The 20,498-nt window shown below is 36.0% G+C and overlaps 1 protein-coding gene across 1 annotated transcript in view; it reads right to left on the bottom strand.

The window, feature by feature from the left end:
• Positions 1-20,375, bottom strand: part of REL (REL proto-oncogene, NF-kB subunit) — a 38,278-nt gene extending 17,903 nt beyond the window's left edge. Inside the window, exons 1-4 of the mRNA XM_032653333.1 lie at positions 20,039-20,375; positions 9,675-9,817; positions 7,155-7,303; positions 2,654-2,745 (exon numbers count right to left, since the gene is read on the bottom strand). Of these exons, the coding sequence (XP_032509224.1) occupies positions 2,654-2,745; positions 7,155-7,303; positions 9,675-9,817; positions 20,039-20,048 (394 nt within the window). The 5' untranslated portion in view covers positions 20,049-20,375. The remainder of the gene's footprint in view (positions 1-2,653; positions 2,746-7,154; positions 7,304-9,674; positions 9,818-20,038) is intronic.
• Positions 20,376-20,498: the final 123 nt, after the last annotated feature.

Raw genomic sequence — 20,498 nt, 5'->3', positions numbered from 1 at the left:
CAAGTTTAGAGGCTATCAATAACAGTCCAGGCTAAAAACTGATGTAAGCTTACATTCCTACAATGGTAGTGAGAAGAACAGAGACGACTGAGAGATGGTCAGGGTAGATGAACAAAACAGTTTTTCTGGAATAGAGAATGGTTCATGAAGAGGAGCAGTGGACAAGAAGGTAGGAAAGATATGTTGGAGCTACATGTGGAAGATTTCCAATTTAGGGCCATTTCGTTTTTAAACTATTTAAGGAGCCATTGCAACTTTTTAATCACAATAATATGCTAAAGCACTGTTCTAATATTATTCTAATGGGTGGGGGCGGGGAGTTAATACAACAAGCATAGTTGAGATAAAGCAATGTGCCTGAGAGCCAGGCTACCTGTTTTCAAATTCTAGCTCCACCAGGTATTATTTCCTTAGGATAATTTTCAAAAGTGGAAAATTTCTGGGTCAAGAGTATGCTCATTTAAAATTTTGATTTATTGCTAAAGTAAAAGGCCAACTTTTAAATTAAAGTGGCCATCAAGTCTAGGCATAGTATGAAACAGGGATAATGCAGTATAAAACAAGGAGATTATAAATAATAGCTACCATTTATTAAGTATTATTTGTATGTCAAGGAGTAAATGTTAAGTACTTTATGTACACTATTTTATTTAATCTCTGCTTTACAGAAGAGAAAACCAAAGCTTTGGTTACTTAACTTTCCTAAGTCACGTACCATGTACAAGTGGCAATGCTGGAATTCAAATCCAGATCTCCTGACTCCAGTGGAAAGGGCATTAAAAAGGAAAATGCAGGAGTCAAAAGGCAGATGGGCCATCTGTGGAAGTTTGGGGGGTTTTCTGATTTTTGTTTTTACCAATCCAGAACAAGGCATGATATTAATAACATATACTCATACAGCACTTAGAATAGTTCCTAGTACATAATAAGTGCTTTACATATTTTAGTTCATTTAATTCTTATAGCAACCTATGAAGTAGGTACTATTATTAGCTCCACTTTATAAATAAGGAAATGAAGGCATAGAAAATATTTAAGGAAAAAAAAAAAATCACACAAGTGGGACTTCCCTGGTGACCCAGTGGTTAAGAATCCGCCTGCCAATGCAGGGGACACAGGTTTGAGCCCTGGTCTGGGAAGATCCCACATGCTGCAGAGCAACTAAGTAACTAAGACCATGCACCACAACTACTGAGCCTGCATGCCACTACTACTGAAGCCTGTGCGCCTAGAGCCGATGCTCCACAACGAGAGAAGCCACCACAATGAGAAGCCCACACACCACAACGAAGAGTAGCCCCTGCTCACTGCAACTAGAGAAAGCCCACGCGCAGCAACGAAGACCCAACACAGCCAAAAATAAATAAATATATTTTTTAAAAAAAATCACACAAGAGTTCAAAGTCTATATTCAATGGACTTTTTTTAGTAAATTGAAAATAACTTAAATGTTTATTAATAGATGACTAATAAACAAATTAAAGCCTACCCAAACCACAGAATACTGTTAAAAAGTGAACTAGATTTATAAGTACTAATATGGAAAGATGTTTAAGATATATTCCTGAGTGAAAAGTACGAAGTAGTAGATTAGGAAGTGTAACATGACTCCATTTGTATAAAAAATACATGTGTGTGTATATATATACATGACACATGTATAAAGAAAATTCTAGAAAAATTTACATCAAATTTAACAGTAGTCTCTTACAGTGAGTAATACTGAAGAGAAAGAAGGGAACTTTTGCTTTTTGTGTTATACTAAATAGTATGAAAAATAAAGACCTAGAGAAAAGAGATGCAGACCTTATAATTCATAAAAACACTACTTGTCTATGAGGATATTCTTTAAATTATCATCATATCCCTGAAATTATTTTTAAACATCCACAAAAAACACAAACTAACAATATAAGGATATCTTAAATATGACAAAGAAATCTATTCTTTGAAAATTTTATAGTTGTTCAATACCTGAATTATGCATATTTAAGTGGCTGCAGATGACTTTACAATGGAGACCACTGTAGTGTAGGACGTCAGCTTGGTAGTCATTTTTCTATTCAAGAAATATAGCCCTCACCTATTCTGTAGCAATTGTGGTACCATTACCAGGTGCTACACCAGACAGTGCCATCCCCAACAAAATCCACTGAACAGTAAATATCTAGCCGTACACACAAACATACTATGAAAATATTTTGTATAGCCTCTACTATTTCTATACTACTTCCACATTGGGATTAATTTAAGTTTCACTGTTGAATATGCCCTTGAGTTAAACGCACTCCAATACCTTATAACCACAGTGCCTATTCAATATTCAGAGGGGGGAGTATATATTGTCTGCTGGAGTGGCAAAAGGAAGGCCACATTCCAAAAGAATCAGAATATTTTTGAGAGGGTTTTCTTATAGAAAACAATGACACTCTTCACTGATAGTAGAAAGCCTTGTGTGAATAAGATTTTTTTTTTCAACACTGAAGCATTTTAAATATACTTCAATCCTCATTTACAGGTGTAAGACAAGTATATAAGTTAACACAGAACTTAAGACAGCTTTTAAAGCACAGGTTGAAGATACAAATAGAAATCATTTATCACAATAAGTCAATATCCAAATAATAGAAATAATTAAATCAAACATACTTACCATTGAAGGGATTGATTCCTGCCCTTATTCTTGAAATAATAGCTTCTTTTACTTCTTTTTTTTTTACACATCGAATACCCAAATTTTGAAAACTAGAAGGAAAACACAGAACTTTCAAATTTCCTTATAGCTGAATACAAGGACACATAAATGAGGTTTTATTAAAGGATACTGCAAAAATCAAGCATATAACCAGCACTGAAAGGTCATCATAATGTCAGATGGAGATATTAAAAGCATGAAGTACATTTCCAATTGCTATGATAAAGATGTGAGGATAAAAAAATGGGGCTATATTTCTAAGAGAACTGTTAAAAGAAAAGCAGTGTATACTTCATCACTTTTACATACAGTATTTTATGGTTAGATCTTACTAATATTCCTGCATCAAATATACCAAAGTGGACAAAGATTAAGAGGAAAGCAACACCAAAAAGCTAAAATTCACCTCCCAAACGAATTCATAATCAAATCAATAAAATCTGTACATTTGATAATGTAAAGCAAAAGTTGTAAAAAGATGCCCACAGGCTGACACCTACAGATATAGTTTTGCTGAGCTCATAAAAGTGTTGACTACATTTTTTAAAAATGTGCGTAGACTACCAACATTTAAAAACCAGGTAACTGCATATAAACATTCTGGATTTCTGGCTTCTCTTGAACATTTTAAAGGTCTGGCAACAGCAGATTGGCACAGAAACACCTGGCTGGAGCTGAGCACCTGCAGCCCCATTTATACAGGGCTCTGCAGTTTGCTACAGTGCCTGCTAATCCTCTTACACCTCAACCTCTCCACTCCATGGACATCTGGTTTTTGACTTCAAATGACTTCACCGCCAGCAGCAGTGGAATATGTTTTGTGCCTTATCATATGAAGTTATAATAATCATTCATCATAAGAAAGCATCAAACTACATATTTTTTTCATTAGAAAGATATTTAATACCAACAATAATATTTAACAAAAGTTTCAAAATGTCATTTATGGAAAATTTCTCAACTGCTACAAATATTACTAATTTGCATATGTGTAGTACAGATGATGGTGGGGGGAACTCCCCTACCACCACCAGTCATACTTGTTCCCACATGGAAAAACCATGACATCATTAAAGTTGGGTGGGTGTGAATAAGGAAGCAAAACTTGGTTATACTAACATTACTATTTGTTCAAACTTGACATGGCCCTTTGCACCAGGAGGTCGCTTGCCCTGTTTGCCCCCTCCATGCGCTGTTGTCTTATTGTTCATGCTCTTCACATTCACCACACCTGTGATTTTGTTAGCACCTAAAATATCTTTAACATTTCCTTCTTCTGCCTCCAATAATTAAAAAGTCCATCTTGAACTTGTAATCCTTTCTTGAAACCCTGAAATCATGATTGTCTTCCTCAAAAGTATTCCACTTCTTTGAAAGATTCTTAGGTTGGTTCTCACTTTTTCTTTGACAAAAGATTTTAAAGAACTCTTTGTTTTTATAATATTTATACACTACTTCTGAATAATCATATTTGACTCCTATTCACACACTGAAATTCTGACATGAGGAAACCGAGGATCACAGAGATTATCTGAATCAATTACTCATTCATTCATAGTCATTCAACAAGTTCTGGGGTTCCTACTATGTACCAAAAACTCTGGTAAGTAATGGGAGTATACAATCCCTCCTCTCATGGGGCTTACAGTCTAGAGCAGGGGTTGGCAAACTATAGCACATGGACTAAATCTGGCCCACCACCTACCTGTTCTTGTAAATAAAGTTTTACTCGAACAAACTTATTTGTTGGCATATTATCTACAGGTACTTTCATGCCACAACAGCAGAATTGAGCAGGTACAGCAGAGACCACAGGGCCTGCAAAGCCTAAAATATTTACTATCTGGTCCTTTACAGAAAAAGTTTGCTGAAACTTTTTTTCTAGTGAAACAGACATGAAGTAATCACACACCAAGATGCTAAACTGAAATCATGACAAGTTTTATAAAGGAGATACACATTATATCACGGGAACCTATGATAGGAGAGAGTTGATCAATTAGTATGTTGGTGATGGAGTCATGGAGAGAAGTGGATAGATTCAAGACCTATTTAGGAAGTACCTGTTAGTGAATTCAACATGTGCACCTCTGTGAGGAGGTGTCAAGGATGACACCTATGTTTGGGGCTTTTACAGCAACTAGTAAAACAAGGTACACTGGAAGACCAATTCTGAGAGGAAAGAGGTATATATGATCAGGGTAAGATCAAGGTTTGGGGCATATTCTATTTGAGGTGCTTTTGAGCTATTTAAGAGAATATGTCAAAAAGGCAATCACCCTTATTACCATTCCCTACTGAAAGAAACCAGGGATCCTTAGAAACAACTGAAGATTTCAAGGCTTGGGCAAGAAAAGTACGAGTAAGTCTTGAACACTTCGCTGTGTCAGAAAGTAAAGAAGTGCTCGAAGAAAGATGGGGACATGTCAAAAGGACACAGGAAACAGTTTGAAGGGGCTTGCCTTGGTCAAGTTTGGGTCAATTTGAAAATCAAAATAATAATGCTAGTAATGGACTAGCATTCAATTATAATACACTGAATAAAAGAATCCATGAGTCTATAGTGTTATTTTTTCAACTGAGGTAGGGGAAGATGGAAAAGTTCTTTACAACAGAATGCCAATTAATATCACCAATGGGAAAATATAGTAGTACTAATATAGACTAATATGGCGTCTCCTAAAACATTATTTTGAGAACAATACAGCATCACCTCTGTAGATTTCTCATCCAAAATATTTCATGTTAACATGAAATTATTATTCATGGTAACATGGACATAATCATGAGCAACCATTCAGACTAATCCACATTGAACAACATTCTTCAAAACAACCTAAACTCTTCAAAAATGTTAATGTCATGAAAGACCAACAAAGGCCAAGAAACTGTTCTAAATCAAAGGAGACTAAATAAGCATGACACCTAAAAATAATGTATGATCCTTAACAGGATCTTGGATTGAGGGGAAGGGTAGGACAGCCCTAACAGGCATTATTGGGCATCACTGGACATAATTTAGGTAGTCCAAAAATTTAACTGCCTGTAACTAGGATTGAGAAAGAACAGCCAGAGAAGTAAGAAGTAAAACAGGAAGGTTTGTTCTCACTAAATCAGAAATCAAGGAATAATAATGTTCCAATAAAGGAGTAATCTACAATGTAAATGCTATTGGGAGGTCAAATAATATAAACAGGAAATACTTCTTGCCAAGTTTGTATAACTAGATAGTTTATGTTTTGTGTTGTTACTGAAAGAGGAATATTTTTAAAGTATACTTTCTAAATGGTTACTGCTAGTATTTAAGGAGGCTACTAATCTTTTCCTGTTGCAATTGGTTTCACTTTTCCTCAAAGGCAACACATGTTCGTTACAAAAAATGAATTATAAAATAAACACCAGTTAAAAGAACATAAAACCCCACAATTCTTCCCACCCAGAGACAACTACTATCAATACCTTAGTGTTTATACTACTATGTATATGTACACATTTACTTTTGAAAAAATTATTTATCACGTACACCTGAAACTAAAACAACATTGTTAATCAACGATGCTCCAATATAAAATGAAAATTTTTAAAATTATTTATCACACATTGTTTTAAAGCCCTATTTTATTTATCTAAATATTGGGAATATCATTCTATACAAAGACATATTTGCAAGGTTATTTTTAAGGCTACATAGGAGTACACTGCATGGATATACCAGTTTATTTAACTAATCCCCCTTTGTTTATTATCTGGATTGCTTCTAACTTTTTGCCATCACAAACAAAGCTTCAATGAACATCGTTATAGCTAAATTTCTGAACATGCTTAATTAGGAATTATTTCCTCAGGATAAATTCCTAGAAATAGAATTGCTAGTTCAAGAGACATTCATATTTTTCAGGCTTTTGCTATGTAGTTGTTAAAAAGCCTACCAGAAAGATTATATTTATTTACACTCTCACCAATAGGATGAATGGATCCATCCAGCAGCCTCAAACACAAAGTATTACATACTTTTTTTAAAATCTTAGAACTATTGCTGTATGTTAATTTTATAACTGCCCTTTTCAAATAATAATTCCAGTTTTCCAGTTGATTTTCTCACATCTGGCAATTTTTAAGTTAACTATCAATGAAAAGAGAGTAAAAATTTATGAAAGAAAATATTTCATAAGTTGTTCAAACTAAGAAAGAAAATCGCAGCATAAAATACGTTTGTTTACTTTTAGTTACAATAAAGAAGTATTCCTGCTACCAGCATGGACTGTGTCTACTAATAAAGAATGAAAGGGTAGTTCCAATGCAAATGATAAGAAAATGTAAATGTATACTATAGTAAATAGAAGTACAGTGAGGAATTAGTTTATTCTGCTAAAAAATAACAGATGTACATGGATAGGAATCAAGAGCATTCATTCTATGCTTATCCTATTCCTAAAAATGTCTGTGACTGTGTACTTACAACAAAGGTCTGCGTTCTTGTCCAAATTCTGCTTCATAGTAGCCATCTCTGCAGTCTTTTCCTACTAAATCATGAGGATGAGGTTTATGTGGGATATTCTTTGTTACTAATGTAATTCTCACTTTTCCTTTTCCATAGTAGTTCATAATCTGAAAAGGGGGGAAATTAAATATATGATCCATAAATATATCTCATTAAGAACTGATCTACAAAATGAGAGTTCAATTTATATAATATAGTTAGCACTGGATAAATAAAGTCCAATTGACTGGCAACTGCAGTTTGGATGAAACTTTACAGAGAATACCAGTAGAGGAGAATTTTACCTCTCAGTTCCTTGGCATATTATTTTGTGCCCTAATTCAATTGGTCATATCATCTGATTTCTGCTTATTTTCCTTTGAAAACAAGTAAAATTACACCAAAATATTATCACAGAGCATGAGGAAATTCTAAGATGTTGAGTCACTGAATGCCATGCATTATATTCATTGTCATACCATAAACATCCCTTCAAGGTATATATTTAGGGCTTCCCTGGTGGCACAGTGGCTAAGAATCCACCTGCCAATGCAGGGGACACGGGTTGGAGCCCTGGTCTGGGAAGATCCCACATGCCACGGAGCAACTAAGCCCGTGCACCACAACTACTGAGGCTATGCTCTAGAGCCCGCAAGATACAACTACTGAGCCCGCGTGCTGCAACTACTGAAGCCGGTGCACCTAGAGCCTGTGCTCCACAAGAGAAGCCATGGCAATAAGACGCCCATGCACCGCAACAAAGAGTAGCCCTCACTCGCCACAACTAGAGAAAGCCCACACACAGCAATGAAGACCCAATGCAGCCAAAAAACAAAAAAGTATATATTTAAGCCATAATGGGAATGATACCACACAAATATGATCATTTTACTTAATACATTACATTCCATTTTACAAAAATATTTGTTAATCAGTAAGCATACTGCAAGTGTTCACTGTATAACAGGCAATAAATCAAGTTGAGTTTTGCCAAAATTAAGTTTCACACAGAACACTGAGAAAGAAGAGAAGAGTTAACATGGGAGAGGAAGGAAGCATGTGGGGATGAGTTAATGTTTAGGTTGGAAGCTAGCAAATTTGCAAGCACAAATGACAAGGCAGTTAAGTAAGAATAGGTGGTTTCACAGGTAAAAGGGCATTAAAATTCATAATTTTGAATTTAAACTTAATTTGAACAGTAACCAGAAAGTATTTATTGCTTTTCTGAATAAAAGAGAAGGTAACAACTTAAATGTGTAAGGCTGGGAATTCCCTGGCGGTCCAGTGGTTAGGATTCTGTGCTTCCATTGCAGAGGCACAGGTTCGATCCCTGGCTGGGGAACTAAGATCCTGCAAGCTGTGTGGTGCAGCCAAAAGAAAAAGAAAAAAGCATAAGGTAGACTAATGTAGAACTCAAGCTGCAAAGTTGTTTAGAACATATTGGAATGGTAAGGATATAGACCTTAGAAATATTAAAGAGAATGTATAGAACAAGCTGAATTATGGAGAAGAGCTAAAATTCACTCTTAAAGGAATAGAAGATTACTGTTTTCTTATTTACCTTTTATTAGCACCTCTCCCATTTTAACATTATATAAAAAGACTTAGATCTAACTCAAATCCATATTGCTAACAAAAAAATGTGATGGAAGATTGGAATTTGTAATTCAATATGTAATTTTGCCATTGGCTTGTTATATAACTTAGCATTTCCTTTAAGTTCAATAGAGTAAACTCTGTAAATAATCTAGTTATAAAATAGTGAATTCAGATCTGCTGATGAAACATTGAATAACACTTTTCAAAAATCCACTCTGCCATTAAGGTTTTTAAACTGGCATTTAAAGAATAAAAAAAATCATTAAAAACTGAAGGAAATGTATATAAATATAAAATACAAATATGGTATAGTTTATAATTATAGTATATTACCAAAGTCAAACTGCTTTCAAAATTTATGCTAATATGAAAAAACTATATTTAAAAAGTGACAATATTTCAAATCAGTCAAGGCAACCCAGAGTATCAGGGATAGGCAATAAAGGTAAGGGGGAAAAAAAGACAAAAAATGTTCTCTTTTTACATAGACCCTAGATTAACCAAGTGACTGCAGGAAGAATTCTAATTGAATTCCCAAATGCATGTTTTCAATCTACAGAACAATTCTGATCACCTCTGCAAGGAGAGAATGCTTTTTCCTCATTAGCTTTTTGTTCCATGAAAGGGATCATCATCCAAAAGCTGCCAATGTATACTAAGCACTGGGAATCACTCTACTTAGATTAACACACAATGTATAACTATCCACAGGGATGAAGAATCCATGCTGTACTTAAGAAATGTCCCTAGAATTCTATGCAGTATAGATCAATTAAAAAGAAAAATAGGAAGAAAAGCTAGTGGAGATCACTGTGAAGAAGCTGAGTCTTTAACATAGTTGCTGTAGCTAAAATATGAAGCAACTAAGAGACAGACACACACAGGAGAATGGTCTATTACCTGGATAGATGGGTATGTTCGGTTGTTGTCTGTGCTGTGCTCTCCTGGAATGCTGCCTGCTGATCGCCCTTCACATTTGTATCTAAAACGCATTCCCCTCTGCCTGGGTTGTTCAATTATCTCTATACGTGGTTTATTACCACCTGAAAATTTTAAAAGCGGGGAGGGTGAGATTACAATAGGAATGATAATGGATTTTGACCATTTTGTTTTTTATAAAACAGTAGACTAAAAAATTTTCCCTCTCAATATTAAATAACAAGGTTGAAATGTAATTATCAAAGATTGGGTGGCAAAGACACTCTTCTCTCTCATTCAAATTGAGCTCCCGTACAGTGTAAACACAAGTCATTCAAATCATATTTACTGGTTAGTACTTTATCGTTTAGTATCTATAACTAATGCCAGAGTGAAGTTCTGTGATAACCACTTCAGAGATACCCACTTACATGAGACCAAGCAGAAGGGTTTTCCCCCAAAATTCTCCCAAATGGGTCAAGAAGATAGTCTTCAGAAGTACAGTATTATATTCCAAAAGTGACTTTGCTTGATTTTACATTAGACTTAACAGTGGACTAAAAGACTGTTCATTGAAAATGAAAATGTATTTAAATCCTTGCAGAAGGAAATGTTAAGTTTTTTATATCTCCATTGGAATCTTAAAGGACTTATACATAGTACAGCAAAACAAGTTCCAGAAGGGACTTTACACTCAAAAGAATTTTCAGTCAGTCCCACCTAAAGTATAAGACACAACAGAGGAAAAGAAAATAATTATTTACTTTCTATAACGAATGTAATTCAAAATATATACCTTTAGAATCAATACAGATACACAGAACAACATGGATGAATCTCAAAATAAATATACTGAGTGAAAGAAGCCAGATCAAAAGTGCACATACTGTTATGATTCCATTTATATAAAACTCTAGAATATGTAAACTAATCTATAATGATAGAAAGCAGATCACTGGTTGCCTAAGCATAGGGGTGTGGAGTGGATGGGGAACTTTGGGGAATGACAGACATGTTAATTACTTGATCGTGGTGATGATCTCAAAATTGTATAAATACGTCAAAAGTTATAAAATTGCATACTTTAAACATGTGTAATTTATTGTACATTAGTTATATGTCAATAAAGCTGTCTAAAACATATGCACTTTTGCCCCCTCTTATTATCCAAATCATGGAAATGATCCAAATCATGGAAATGACAGTTTAATTAAAGACACTCAAGTGTGCTTACAAGTAGGGTACTTAGCAATGTATCTTTATTTCAGGGGTATAAATATGCCTTCCACTAAAAAAAAAACCCTAAATCAAAAACCAAAACCCCCCAAAAAACCCTCCCTCAATCAGTTTAGTGATTTCTAAATTCCCACAATTAAGATATCCATTTATTTGACTAAAGGCTTATCCTCTGTTATGATACAAGCAAATCTTCAGAAAGGGTAACACAGTGGGTATTATCAGTGCAGTATGGGGAAGAGGCCTTTTGAGTACTACTCAGCCACATCTTAACATTGAAGACCCTGGAAAATCATATCTCTTAAGTTTCCTACTCTATAAAATGGAGATAATAACAATAGCACCTACCACATAGGGTTGTTGTGAGTATTAAAGATAACATGTGTTAGGTTCTTACCAAGTATCAGACATATAACAAATATTCGGTAAATGGTCTATTATTATTTTGAATGCTTTCTTGAAAACAATGATTTATAGTGATACCATGACAGTATATACACAACTGCTTCTTTCAAGGATCTTACAGAATAGTGAGGCAAACAACACAAATTATTAGACTATAGAGGAAGGAACAAAATTTTGTTTATGCTAACAAAATTCTGCATAAAATTGTAATAAGAGCAAAAGAGTCAGGAAAGCCTATGTCAAAGGAATAAAAAGAGGTACTGAAGCAAAATGGTGGGGAGGGGGAAGGGAGAAATGCAGGCATTCTAGAGAAAGGGAAGAGTGTGTCCAAAGGTGGAGGCACAGAAAAAAAGAGCCAAAGAATCACAATACAGCCCCAATGGAAATGAAGTACACTTCCACCCTTAGAAAGAGAACCAATGCCAGAGTACATTTGGAGATTTGGATTTCATTCTATGAGCGACAGAGAATCAATGTAAGGTTCTATGCAGGGGAATCACATGATCTGATTGACATTTTAGAGTAAGAATTCTGGTGGCAGTGAACAGATTAAAAGGAAAAGAGAAAGCAAGGTGATCAATTTAGAGGCTGTTACAGTAATGTGGGCAATGATGAGAGTATTTCTGAAATTTGGTAGTGATAATAGGAATGAAGGATTATTTAAAAGATAAAATTGACAGTACTTGGTGACTGAACGAACATTAGAGTTAAGAGAAAGTAAAGAATCATTGATGGCTCCATATTTTCTACTTTGTGTTACTAAGTAAAGTATTACTGGTATCTTTAATTTTATTCTGTTTGGTTTAGACTCCTTGTGCTTGAATTTACTACCTATTTGTTTATTCAAAAGGCAAAGAGCCAGGGAAAACTGACTTTAACCTAATCAAGTTAATAATACTTATTTCAATTTTACTGAAAAATGTAACGCATGCAGATGAGTATTTCAATTTTGCCCCTTGGGAAGAATAAACTGGGAGATTGGGATTGACATATACACACTACTATATATGAAATAGATAACAAATAAGAACCTACTCTATAGGACTTCTCTGGTGGTCCAGTGGTTAAGAATCCGCCTGCCAATGCAGGGGACACAGGTTTGATCCCTGGTCTGGGAAGATCCCACATGCTGTGGGGCAACTACTGAGCCTGTGCTCTAGAGCCTGTGCGCCGCAACTACTGAGCCCACGCGCCACAACTACTGAAGCCCGCGCCCTCTGGGGCCCATGTGTCGCAACTACTGAGCCCGCGTGCTGCAACTACTGAAGCCCTCATGCCTAGAGCCCATGCTCTGCAACAAGAGAAGCCACTGCAATGAGAAGCCCGTGCACTGCAAGAAGAGTAGCCCCTGCTTGCCGCAACTAGAGAAAGCCCGTGCGCAGCAACAAAGACCCAGCGCAGCCACAAAAATAGAACCTACTGTATAGCACAGGGAACTCTACTCAATACTCTGTAATGACTTATATGAGAAAAGAATCTAAAAAAGAGTGGATATATATTTGTATATATGTGTGTGTGTGTGTATATATATATATATATATATGATTCACTTTGCTGTACAAGAGAAACTAACACAACATTGTAAGTGAACTATACTCTAATAAAAAAAGACAAAAAATTTCACAACCTTATATATCCTTGTAGGAGTATTTAAAAGAAAGTACATTTTCCTCTGAAAACAAAGTTCAAAATACTCAACAGTATTTTTTAAGTAATATCTTAAATCATCTTTGTGGTTGAACTAAAGGTCAAATAAATCCCTGCCCACTGCTTATTTAAAGGTGTCTTAGTGGGAAGTTGATATAGAATGACATCACTAATGGTAAGTGGCTAACTTTTGAGGGAGGAGTGTGAATAAAAGTGCTAGGCTTAAAGTGAGCACTCAAATATTTCATTGGTTATACAACACTTCCTTAAACTAGAAAGTGTGTTTAAGAAAAAAGTCTGTAGACAAGAAAACAGAAAAGCAGTTGCTGAAAGATTAAATAAAACATTTTTTAAAGATTTTTAAATTCTAAAAATGACAAATATTAGTTATCATATAACATCAAGTACTTAAAAAAACCCTTGAACTCTATTCTTTCTATTGTAGAAGCTCTTTATTGGTAAAAAGTCTAACAACCAGAGTTTACTGTAATATTCTCCATTCCCCCAGCTGGAAATAATCTTCCCCTCCTCTAAACTATCACAGCGTTTTGTTTATGGCAATTATTGCAAATAACTGTAAGTTAGGGAAGACTCACTGTTTTATTTCTTCTTGAAAAAAAGCTACTTGTTTTATTTCTTCAAACAACTTGTTTTATTTCTTCAAGCTACCTAAAGGCAGGAATTGTGTCCTACTCATCAGTGCCTTGCACAGATATTCAGTAAATATCTGTGGAATGAATGACTGAAAATCTAAAGATCTTTGTTTGTCTACATTATGCAAACATTGAAAGACTATATTAATAATTATTCACATTTTCCTTATTAGGTTGTACTACTAAGGAAAAAAACAGTGCTTTGTAAGTACTAAAATCGTTACACCTTCATACTCCTCATACCTATTCATATTCTAATTTCTTTACCTCTATTTATAATTTTAAAAAAATTCCCAGCTATAAATCATTTATAATATCATGCATCAGTACAGTGTATCAGTTACTTCCTTCCTCAGTACCCCGTTCTGAAGTGCCATCCTTCCTGAAGATAAAAAGTGGTGAAATGCAATCATCTATGGAGTGGAAGTTGGTAAAACATAAATCAGGGAACTGTAGAGAAAATGAGTACTCTTAACTAAGATTATCTCAAATCACTACAGTTTTGAAAATCACAGAAATGTCTTCAAAAGTTGGTTCTAAACAAGCTGATTACTGTACTTTTCTTTAACCAATATTATGCACAGCTGGGATTGACCCCTAAATTTTTAACAGTATTGTAAAATGCTCATACAGACCAGAATAACATTTGAAATATAGCCAAAGTATTTGCAAGATATATTTAGGTTTTTATTTGCACTTAGGCAAGAAAGAGTGCTATTTGAGTTTTTAAGATTAAAAAAAGAAAGTACATTGGAAAAAAAAGAAAAAAAGAATGTACATTGAAATAAAAGATAAAAGTGGATGATCAACTGTCAGACAGCTAGCACTGGGAACCAGCATTAATTGCACAGTGAAAAAATGTTAATTATAGTAATTAAAACACTGTTTTAAGGCACTTTAATATACATTTCTCATTTGATCCTTTTAACTTTAGTCTCATAAAAACAGGACAGGAATTATTATCCCATTTTACAGTTGCTAAAACTAAAGTTCAAAATTATATAAAGTTATAAGAAAAAGAAATTAAGAATGACATTAGCAAATATGACAGCTGGGATCCCAGGGGGGTCAAATTCAGAGAACAAGCAGCATAAAAGCAGCTGTGGATAAAGTCACAATAACTGATATAGCAAATAAGCTAAAATAAATGCAAATTAGTTTAAGAAGATAATGCATCTTGGCACAGGCAAGTGAGTATTCAGATGCAATGAAATTCCTGGAACAAAGTTCATATTGGGGCTATATATCAGAATCACCTAGGTAGCTTTTTCAAAAAACATACGTGTCCTGACCCCACCTGAGATCTGCTGAATAGAGACAGAAATCCATCTAAAGCCCAGACTTGTTTCTGAAAAAAACTTCCCAAGCAATTTGAACACACTCCTGATTAAGAACCATTGCCCTAAAACACAAAGAAGTGGAAACAACAACGCACATATCTGGAGAAGCAACCCCAAAATTCATGTACAAGGATGAACCGGGTGATGGACAGACTAGGTGGAGGAATTCTGACTACTTGTAACTCTCTCCCACTCTAAAAAGCTTACCCAAATGCAAGCAAGAGAAAAAAGCACTATTACAGAGATAGCCTTCAACTGCACTGATATTTAAAATAAATCTTTTACAAAATTAATATTTTAACTATCATCAGTAACACTTCTTACAAGACAGCATGCCAATGTGTGAACGCCACAGTTTTGAATAACTGACTAGAGACTGAATCTCATTCACTGAAGTACAGGATAACAGATTGCCTGAGACCCAAAGGAGCAAATGGAGTTACCAATATATTCTTTTCTAAATATCACCTCTACTCACTTTGGAGAAAAAGAAAAGACCTGTTCTTCTTTCCTCAAACCCAACTGAATTATGTCGATGACCTTCTTTACCTTAAGACACAGGTGAGTTTTTCCATTTCTTCCCAATTATGATAAAAATTTAGAGTTACCACTTCCTACACAGAATTGTATCCAATTAACAAAAGGGCAAGGAAAACTCAAGCCTATTCCCATAAAGACAGAAAAAGACTAACACAGAAGGTGCAAAAGAAATCAAAGGAAGGATAAGTTATATCAATCAAATTAGCAAAAGGACACGTGGTTTATTTACTAAGCAATTTTTTATTTACTTTCTTCTTCAGAATGCTTACTATCATTTAAGTGGACAAAGGAGACTGCCTCCGAACATCACTGTCAACTTCTACTCCCCTAGTTTAAATATACACAAAACCACTTCAAATTATTTAAAAGTAAATGGGCATGCTTACATATTCTTGAAAGATATATTTTCTATCTAGCATCTGGTCTAGTCTATTTTTATGAAACCTTAAGGTTTCGTAAAATTCTAGAATCATCACGATACTTAAACAGTATTAAGTGCCAAGTGTTTCTAGGAGCTCCTGTTTCCTAGAGGTCTGAGTCCCAAAACAGCTCCAGTACAGAAGAAAACTAACATTTATGGGCATGCATTACCTCATTTGCTCCTATTAAGACTCTGCAGTAGTTACACGCATTTTCAAATCATAGAGTGGCAGAACTGGAATAAAAACCAACCCAGGTCCATCATGGACTAAAATCCAGGTTTACTCTAATATATCAGGCTGACTCTCTCATCTGGGCTTTAAGAATCCAAGTAAGGGAATTTGCAGATGAGTATTTGACTGATGTATGCACCACAAGGTAAATAAAATATGTAAAAAATTTTGGCAAAGAGATTTTACTGCTAGAGATTCCATTGCCATTGGGGTGTGGGGTGGAAGAATAAGTCCTGAAAAAAAATTTTAACTTCCAGGGTGAAAAAAGTAGAGAAACTAAATTAAAAACAGATGGCAAGGCCAAATCATCTGTCTGGATTAAGACCGTCAGATTTAAAAATAAAAATTATAGGATGCCCATTTAAATATGAATTAAACAAATAATTTTTTACTGTAAGTATATCCCATGCAATTATTTGGGTCATGTGCCTACAAACACAATCATTTGCAGAAAACATAGATGAAAGAAAGATGGAACAAAAGGAAATTCTGAGTCCCTCAAATTATATTTGAGAAAGATACTACACACACCCCAGATGTTCCCAATTATGAGTCATCATGATTCCTCCCTAGTCATTTCACCTGCTCATTCCCTTCACTCTATGTCTATCATATATCATCTTAATTCTTTTATACTACTGTTATCTCTACATTTTCATGTGTTGCACTTCTGAAGCAGCCTTCATGTTTATGTGTTCAGTCTTCTACTAAAAACAATAAATCACTGTCTTTACCTATCAATTCCAGCTCCAGTTTTTCATTAAAGATTAAATTGTGTCGTACTACATTGAGTTTTTCCCCTTTACTCAAGACAAACAGTTCTCTTGCAATTTACACTACAAAGTTGGTAAGTAGTGCAAAGTTGGTAAGTAGTACACGATTTCTTCGTGTACTTCCTATTATGTGACATAGCAGAACTATACTAAAGAAAACTGTGAATATGCTATACATAAAATAGATAAGCAACAAGGATTTACTGTATAGCACAGGGAATTATACCCAATATTTTGTAATAACCCATAATGGAATATACCCGAATATGCAAAAAAAACCCAAATCACTATGCTGTACATGTGAAACTAAACAATACTGTAAATCAATTATACTCCAATTTAAAAAATAATAATTTTTAAAACAGTAAATAAAAATAAATTACCTAAATTTTAAAACATATTTTACCAAATACAGTACTATTTATTAGTAAACAGAGCTATGCGCACACAGAAACATTTGCACTTTCTACTGGAACAATGAGAAGCTTTAAATTCAGACAAAAAAAGAGCTAATTTTATTTATATTAAACAGGATAGAATCATAAATATACAAGAGTAATGACTGTCTATGCATACCTTGGATAGGACTGAGAACATTTTTCTTAATGCCTGTCCTCATTAATTGTGTCAAAAGACTGGAACCAAGGTGTAATTTTTTTTAAAAAAAGCAATAAAGGGGCTTCCCTGGTGGCGCAGTGGTTGAGAGTCCGCCTGCCGATGCAGAGGACGCGGGTTCGTGCCCCGGTCCGGGAGGATCCCACATGCCGCGGAGCGGCTGGGCCCGTGAGCCATGGCCGCTGAGCCTGCGCGTCCGGAGCCTGTGCTCCGCAACGGGAGAGGCCACAACAGTGAGAGGCCCGCATACCGCAAAAAAAAAAAAAAAAAAAAAAAAAAGCAATAAAGACAGCTTAATAGAACTTGAGCTGTGAAATCCTAAATAACATAATTTAATTGAACAAAATTTAGAATCATACATAAAGTCCCAGTTATTCATGGTACTTATATAATTTTATTTATGAAATAATGATCTGTTACTTTCACATTATACAGATCATATATTCAACTACAGACACCTATTTACATATTACATCCGGTAAGAAATGGTCTTAAATGCTTGGTAATCAATAAAAAATACTTTTTGAGGTTTTATACAACTTTACTACAAACAGACTCTAAACTAGACAATGATAAACTAATTAAGCAAAAGTTTTTTTGTCGTTGTTGTTACTCTTTCGGTTAAATTACTGTTTCAAAACAGGATGGGAGTTTATAATTTTGTGAATCTTTCTGTCTAAGGTCTTTACTGAGTGATTAAGGACACCCAGACTTTTCCTCAGCAGTTTTCAGACAACTGAATTACAACTTAAATAACTTGTTATATTTTAAACAGTCCCATTTTAATGCAACTCCAGAAAACAGGAAAAAAAAGAAAAGAAAATTACCCTACAACTTTCCCCTCCTTTAAATTTTTTCCCCTTCAATTTAGGAAATCAGTCCTCACAATAGGACAAAATATAGTGTCATTAAACAAGTTTAAATTGTATCACATTTTTAAATGATGTGGGTCTTAGGATACTCTACATAAATGGCTAATTATTTTCTTTCTCTTTTGAAAGAATTAGGAGTATTACATTCATGCCATATATCAACAAAGTTTGGTTAAATTACCAGAAGGCTGATTTTTTTTTTCTTATAATGCTGGTCCTTCTTTAACTTTCATACAAAATCTTTCTGATAATCAATAAATTATCCAAGTGTTTCAAATCACTTTGCACTTTTAATTTATACACGGTTTGAATTTATGAATTTACAAGATTATCTGAAAGTTCAGGGTCACTTAGGTGGCTAAAGAGAAAGTTGAAGTATGTTAAACTACATTTGTATTCTCACAAGAAAACCACAGACAAACTGAAATCAAATGTCATGTGAACCACCCCAATTTCCTTCACAGCCTACAGCACTAGCTATGGATTTGTTCTGCTCAACCCTTTAAAAAAAAAAGTCCTTTATGCTTTCTACTTCCTCTTCTCCGCTAGTCATCAGCCTTCTACTGAGGGTCACTGAACCAGGGAGTTGGGAGGATGCGGGTCAAGCATAAACAAGCCTCCCTCTGTAGCCTCCTAGCACAGGGTTAATCCACACTTTTAGGTCCCCCAGCCTCTGCTCACGCTGCTCCCTCTGCCGGGAAAGTGCCCCCATAAACCTTGCCAGACTTCTGTAAAGGTCCCACTCGAATGCAGTCTACCTGATTTACTTCCCTTAGATTACAGGCAGACCTAAACCATGGCTGGATGTGAGGCTCCCTCCCTCACCCTTTAAGCAGTTTCTTGGTAAACTGGTTTCCCCCAAAGCAAGAGATCCACGCATTTATTGACTAAAAGTAAGTATTCACATAAGTGATAGAAAGTTGTTTTCATTCTTACTCATATTTTAAAGCACGGGGATTCTAAAAATCCTCTTTTCCCCTTCTTTCCAACAAAGGAAAACAAAACAAAACTCGACTTCTGTTCCATAAATTAGAAAGTACGCACTTTACAGTAAAAATGATTCACTTTGTTGAAGCAACATTTCCACGTAAGACCTGTTAAAATACCACTGGTGATTTTTAAAGCCGCACCGCATTTTGTCCAACTGTCAGCACGACAGCGATCATCTCTTGGCAACTGATGAAATTAAACTAAAAAAGATAGACCTCTCCTGAGGTCGGAAGGTTCCTCGTTCCTGTTCTAAAACGTAAAACCACCATTTCAATTTAAATCAATTTTTAAATACGGGAAACCTTCGTCCTCCTTTATTTAGATTCTTATTACTTCCCTAATCCAAAAACCAAGTCTTTGGGAAACTCTAAGACTTCGGCTATTATAATGGCATCAAATTACAGAGCGTGACTTTGATTTCGCATGCAAACCCTGAACCAGCTTACTTTTTAAAAAGGTTGACAGTTTGCCAGAGGCGATTTTAAAGCCAGAATGAGTCACAACCAAAATTGAGCGCCCGAAACCCTGAGCGGCAAGACCCTCGGACGCTCTCCTCCTCCGCCCCCGCCGTCGGGGCCAGGCTCGCGCCCGGCCCTCGGTAGCCCGCGCCGAGAACACTCACCTGAGGCCATGGCTCAGCTCACCGCGCCGCCCCGCTCCGAGCGTCCGGATCCGAGGCCGCTGCAGTCAATCAGCCCGTTAGTCAGTCAGGCGGCCAAGGGACCTCTGCCGGCGGGATCCCCAGTCCCCCTGACCACCCCCGGGGCCTCCTCTTCCTCCTTCCCGCCCTCCTCTGGGTTTGCGGCTCACACCTTCCCACCCGCTTAATTCTCGCGTTCCGGTCACCCGGCGTTGCCCGTCCCGGCTGCAGGAGCCAGGAGGCGGAGCGCTGCTACAGCTGAGGGCAGGTCTGCCCGAGAGGCGAACAGCCCAGCGGGGGGGGACTTCCCGCGGCTGACGTAAACTCCTCACCGCCGCTTCCCCCGGGCTGGGGCGGGGGCGGAGCGTCTTGCGACCGGCCCGCGCCCCACCCCGCCCGTGCCCGTGCCCCGCCCGTGCCCCGCCCCCGCCCGCTCTCCCGG

Source organism: Phocoena sinus, chromosome 13 (assembly GCF_008692025.1).
Source record: "Phocoena sinus isolate mPhoSin1 chromosome 13, mPhoSin1.pri, whole genome shotgun sequence".
Taxonomy (NCBI): Eukaryota; Metazoa; Chordata; class Mammalia; order Artiodactyla; family Phocoenidae; genus Phocoena; species Phocoena sinus.
Note: the sequence above shows the minus strand (reverse complement) of the source record. Positions and strands in the feature narration are given on the sequence as shown.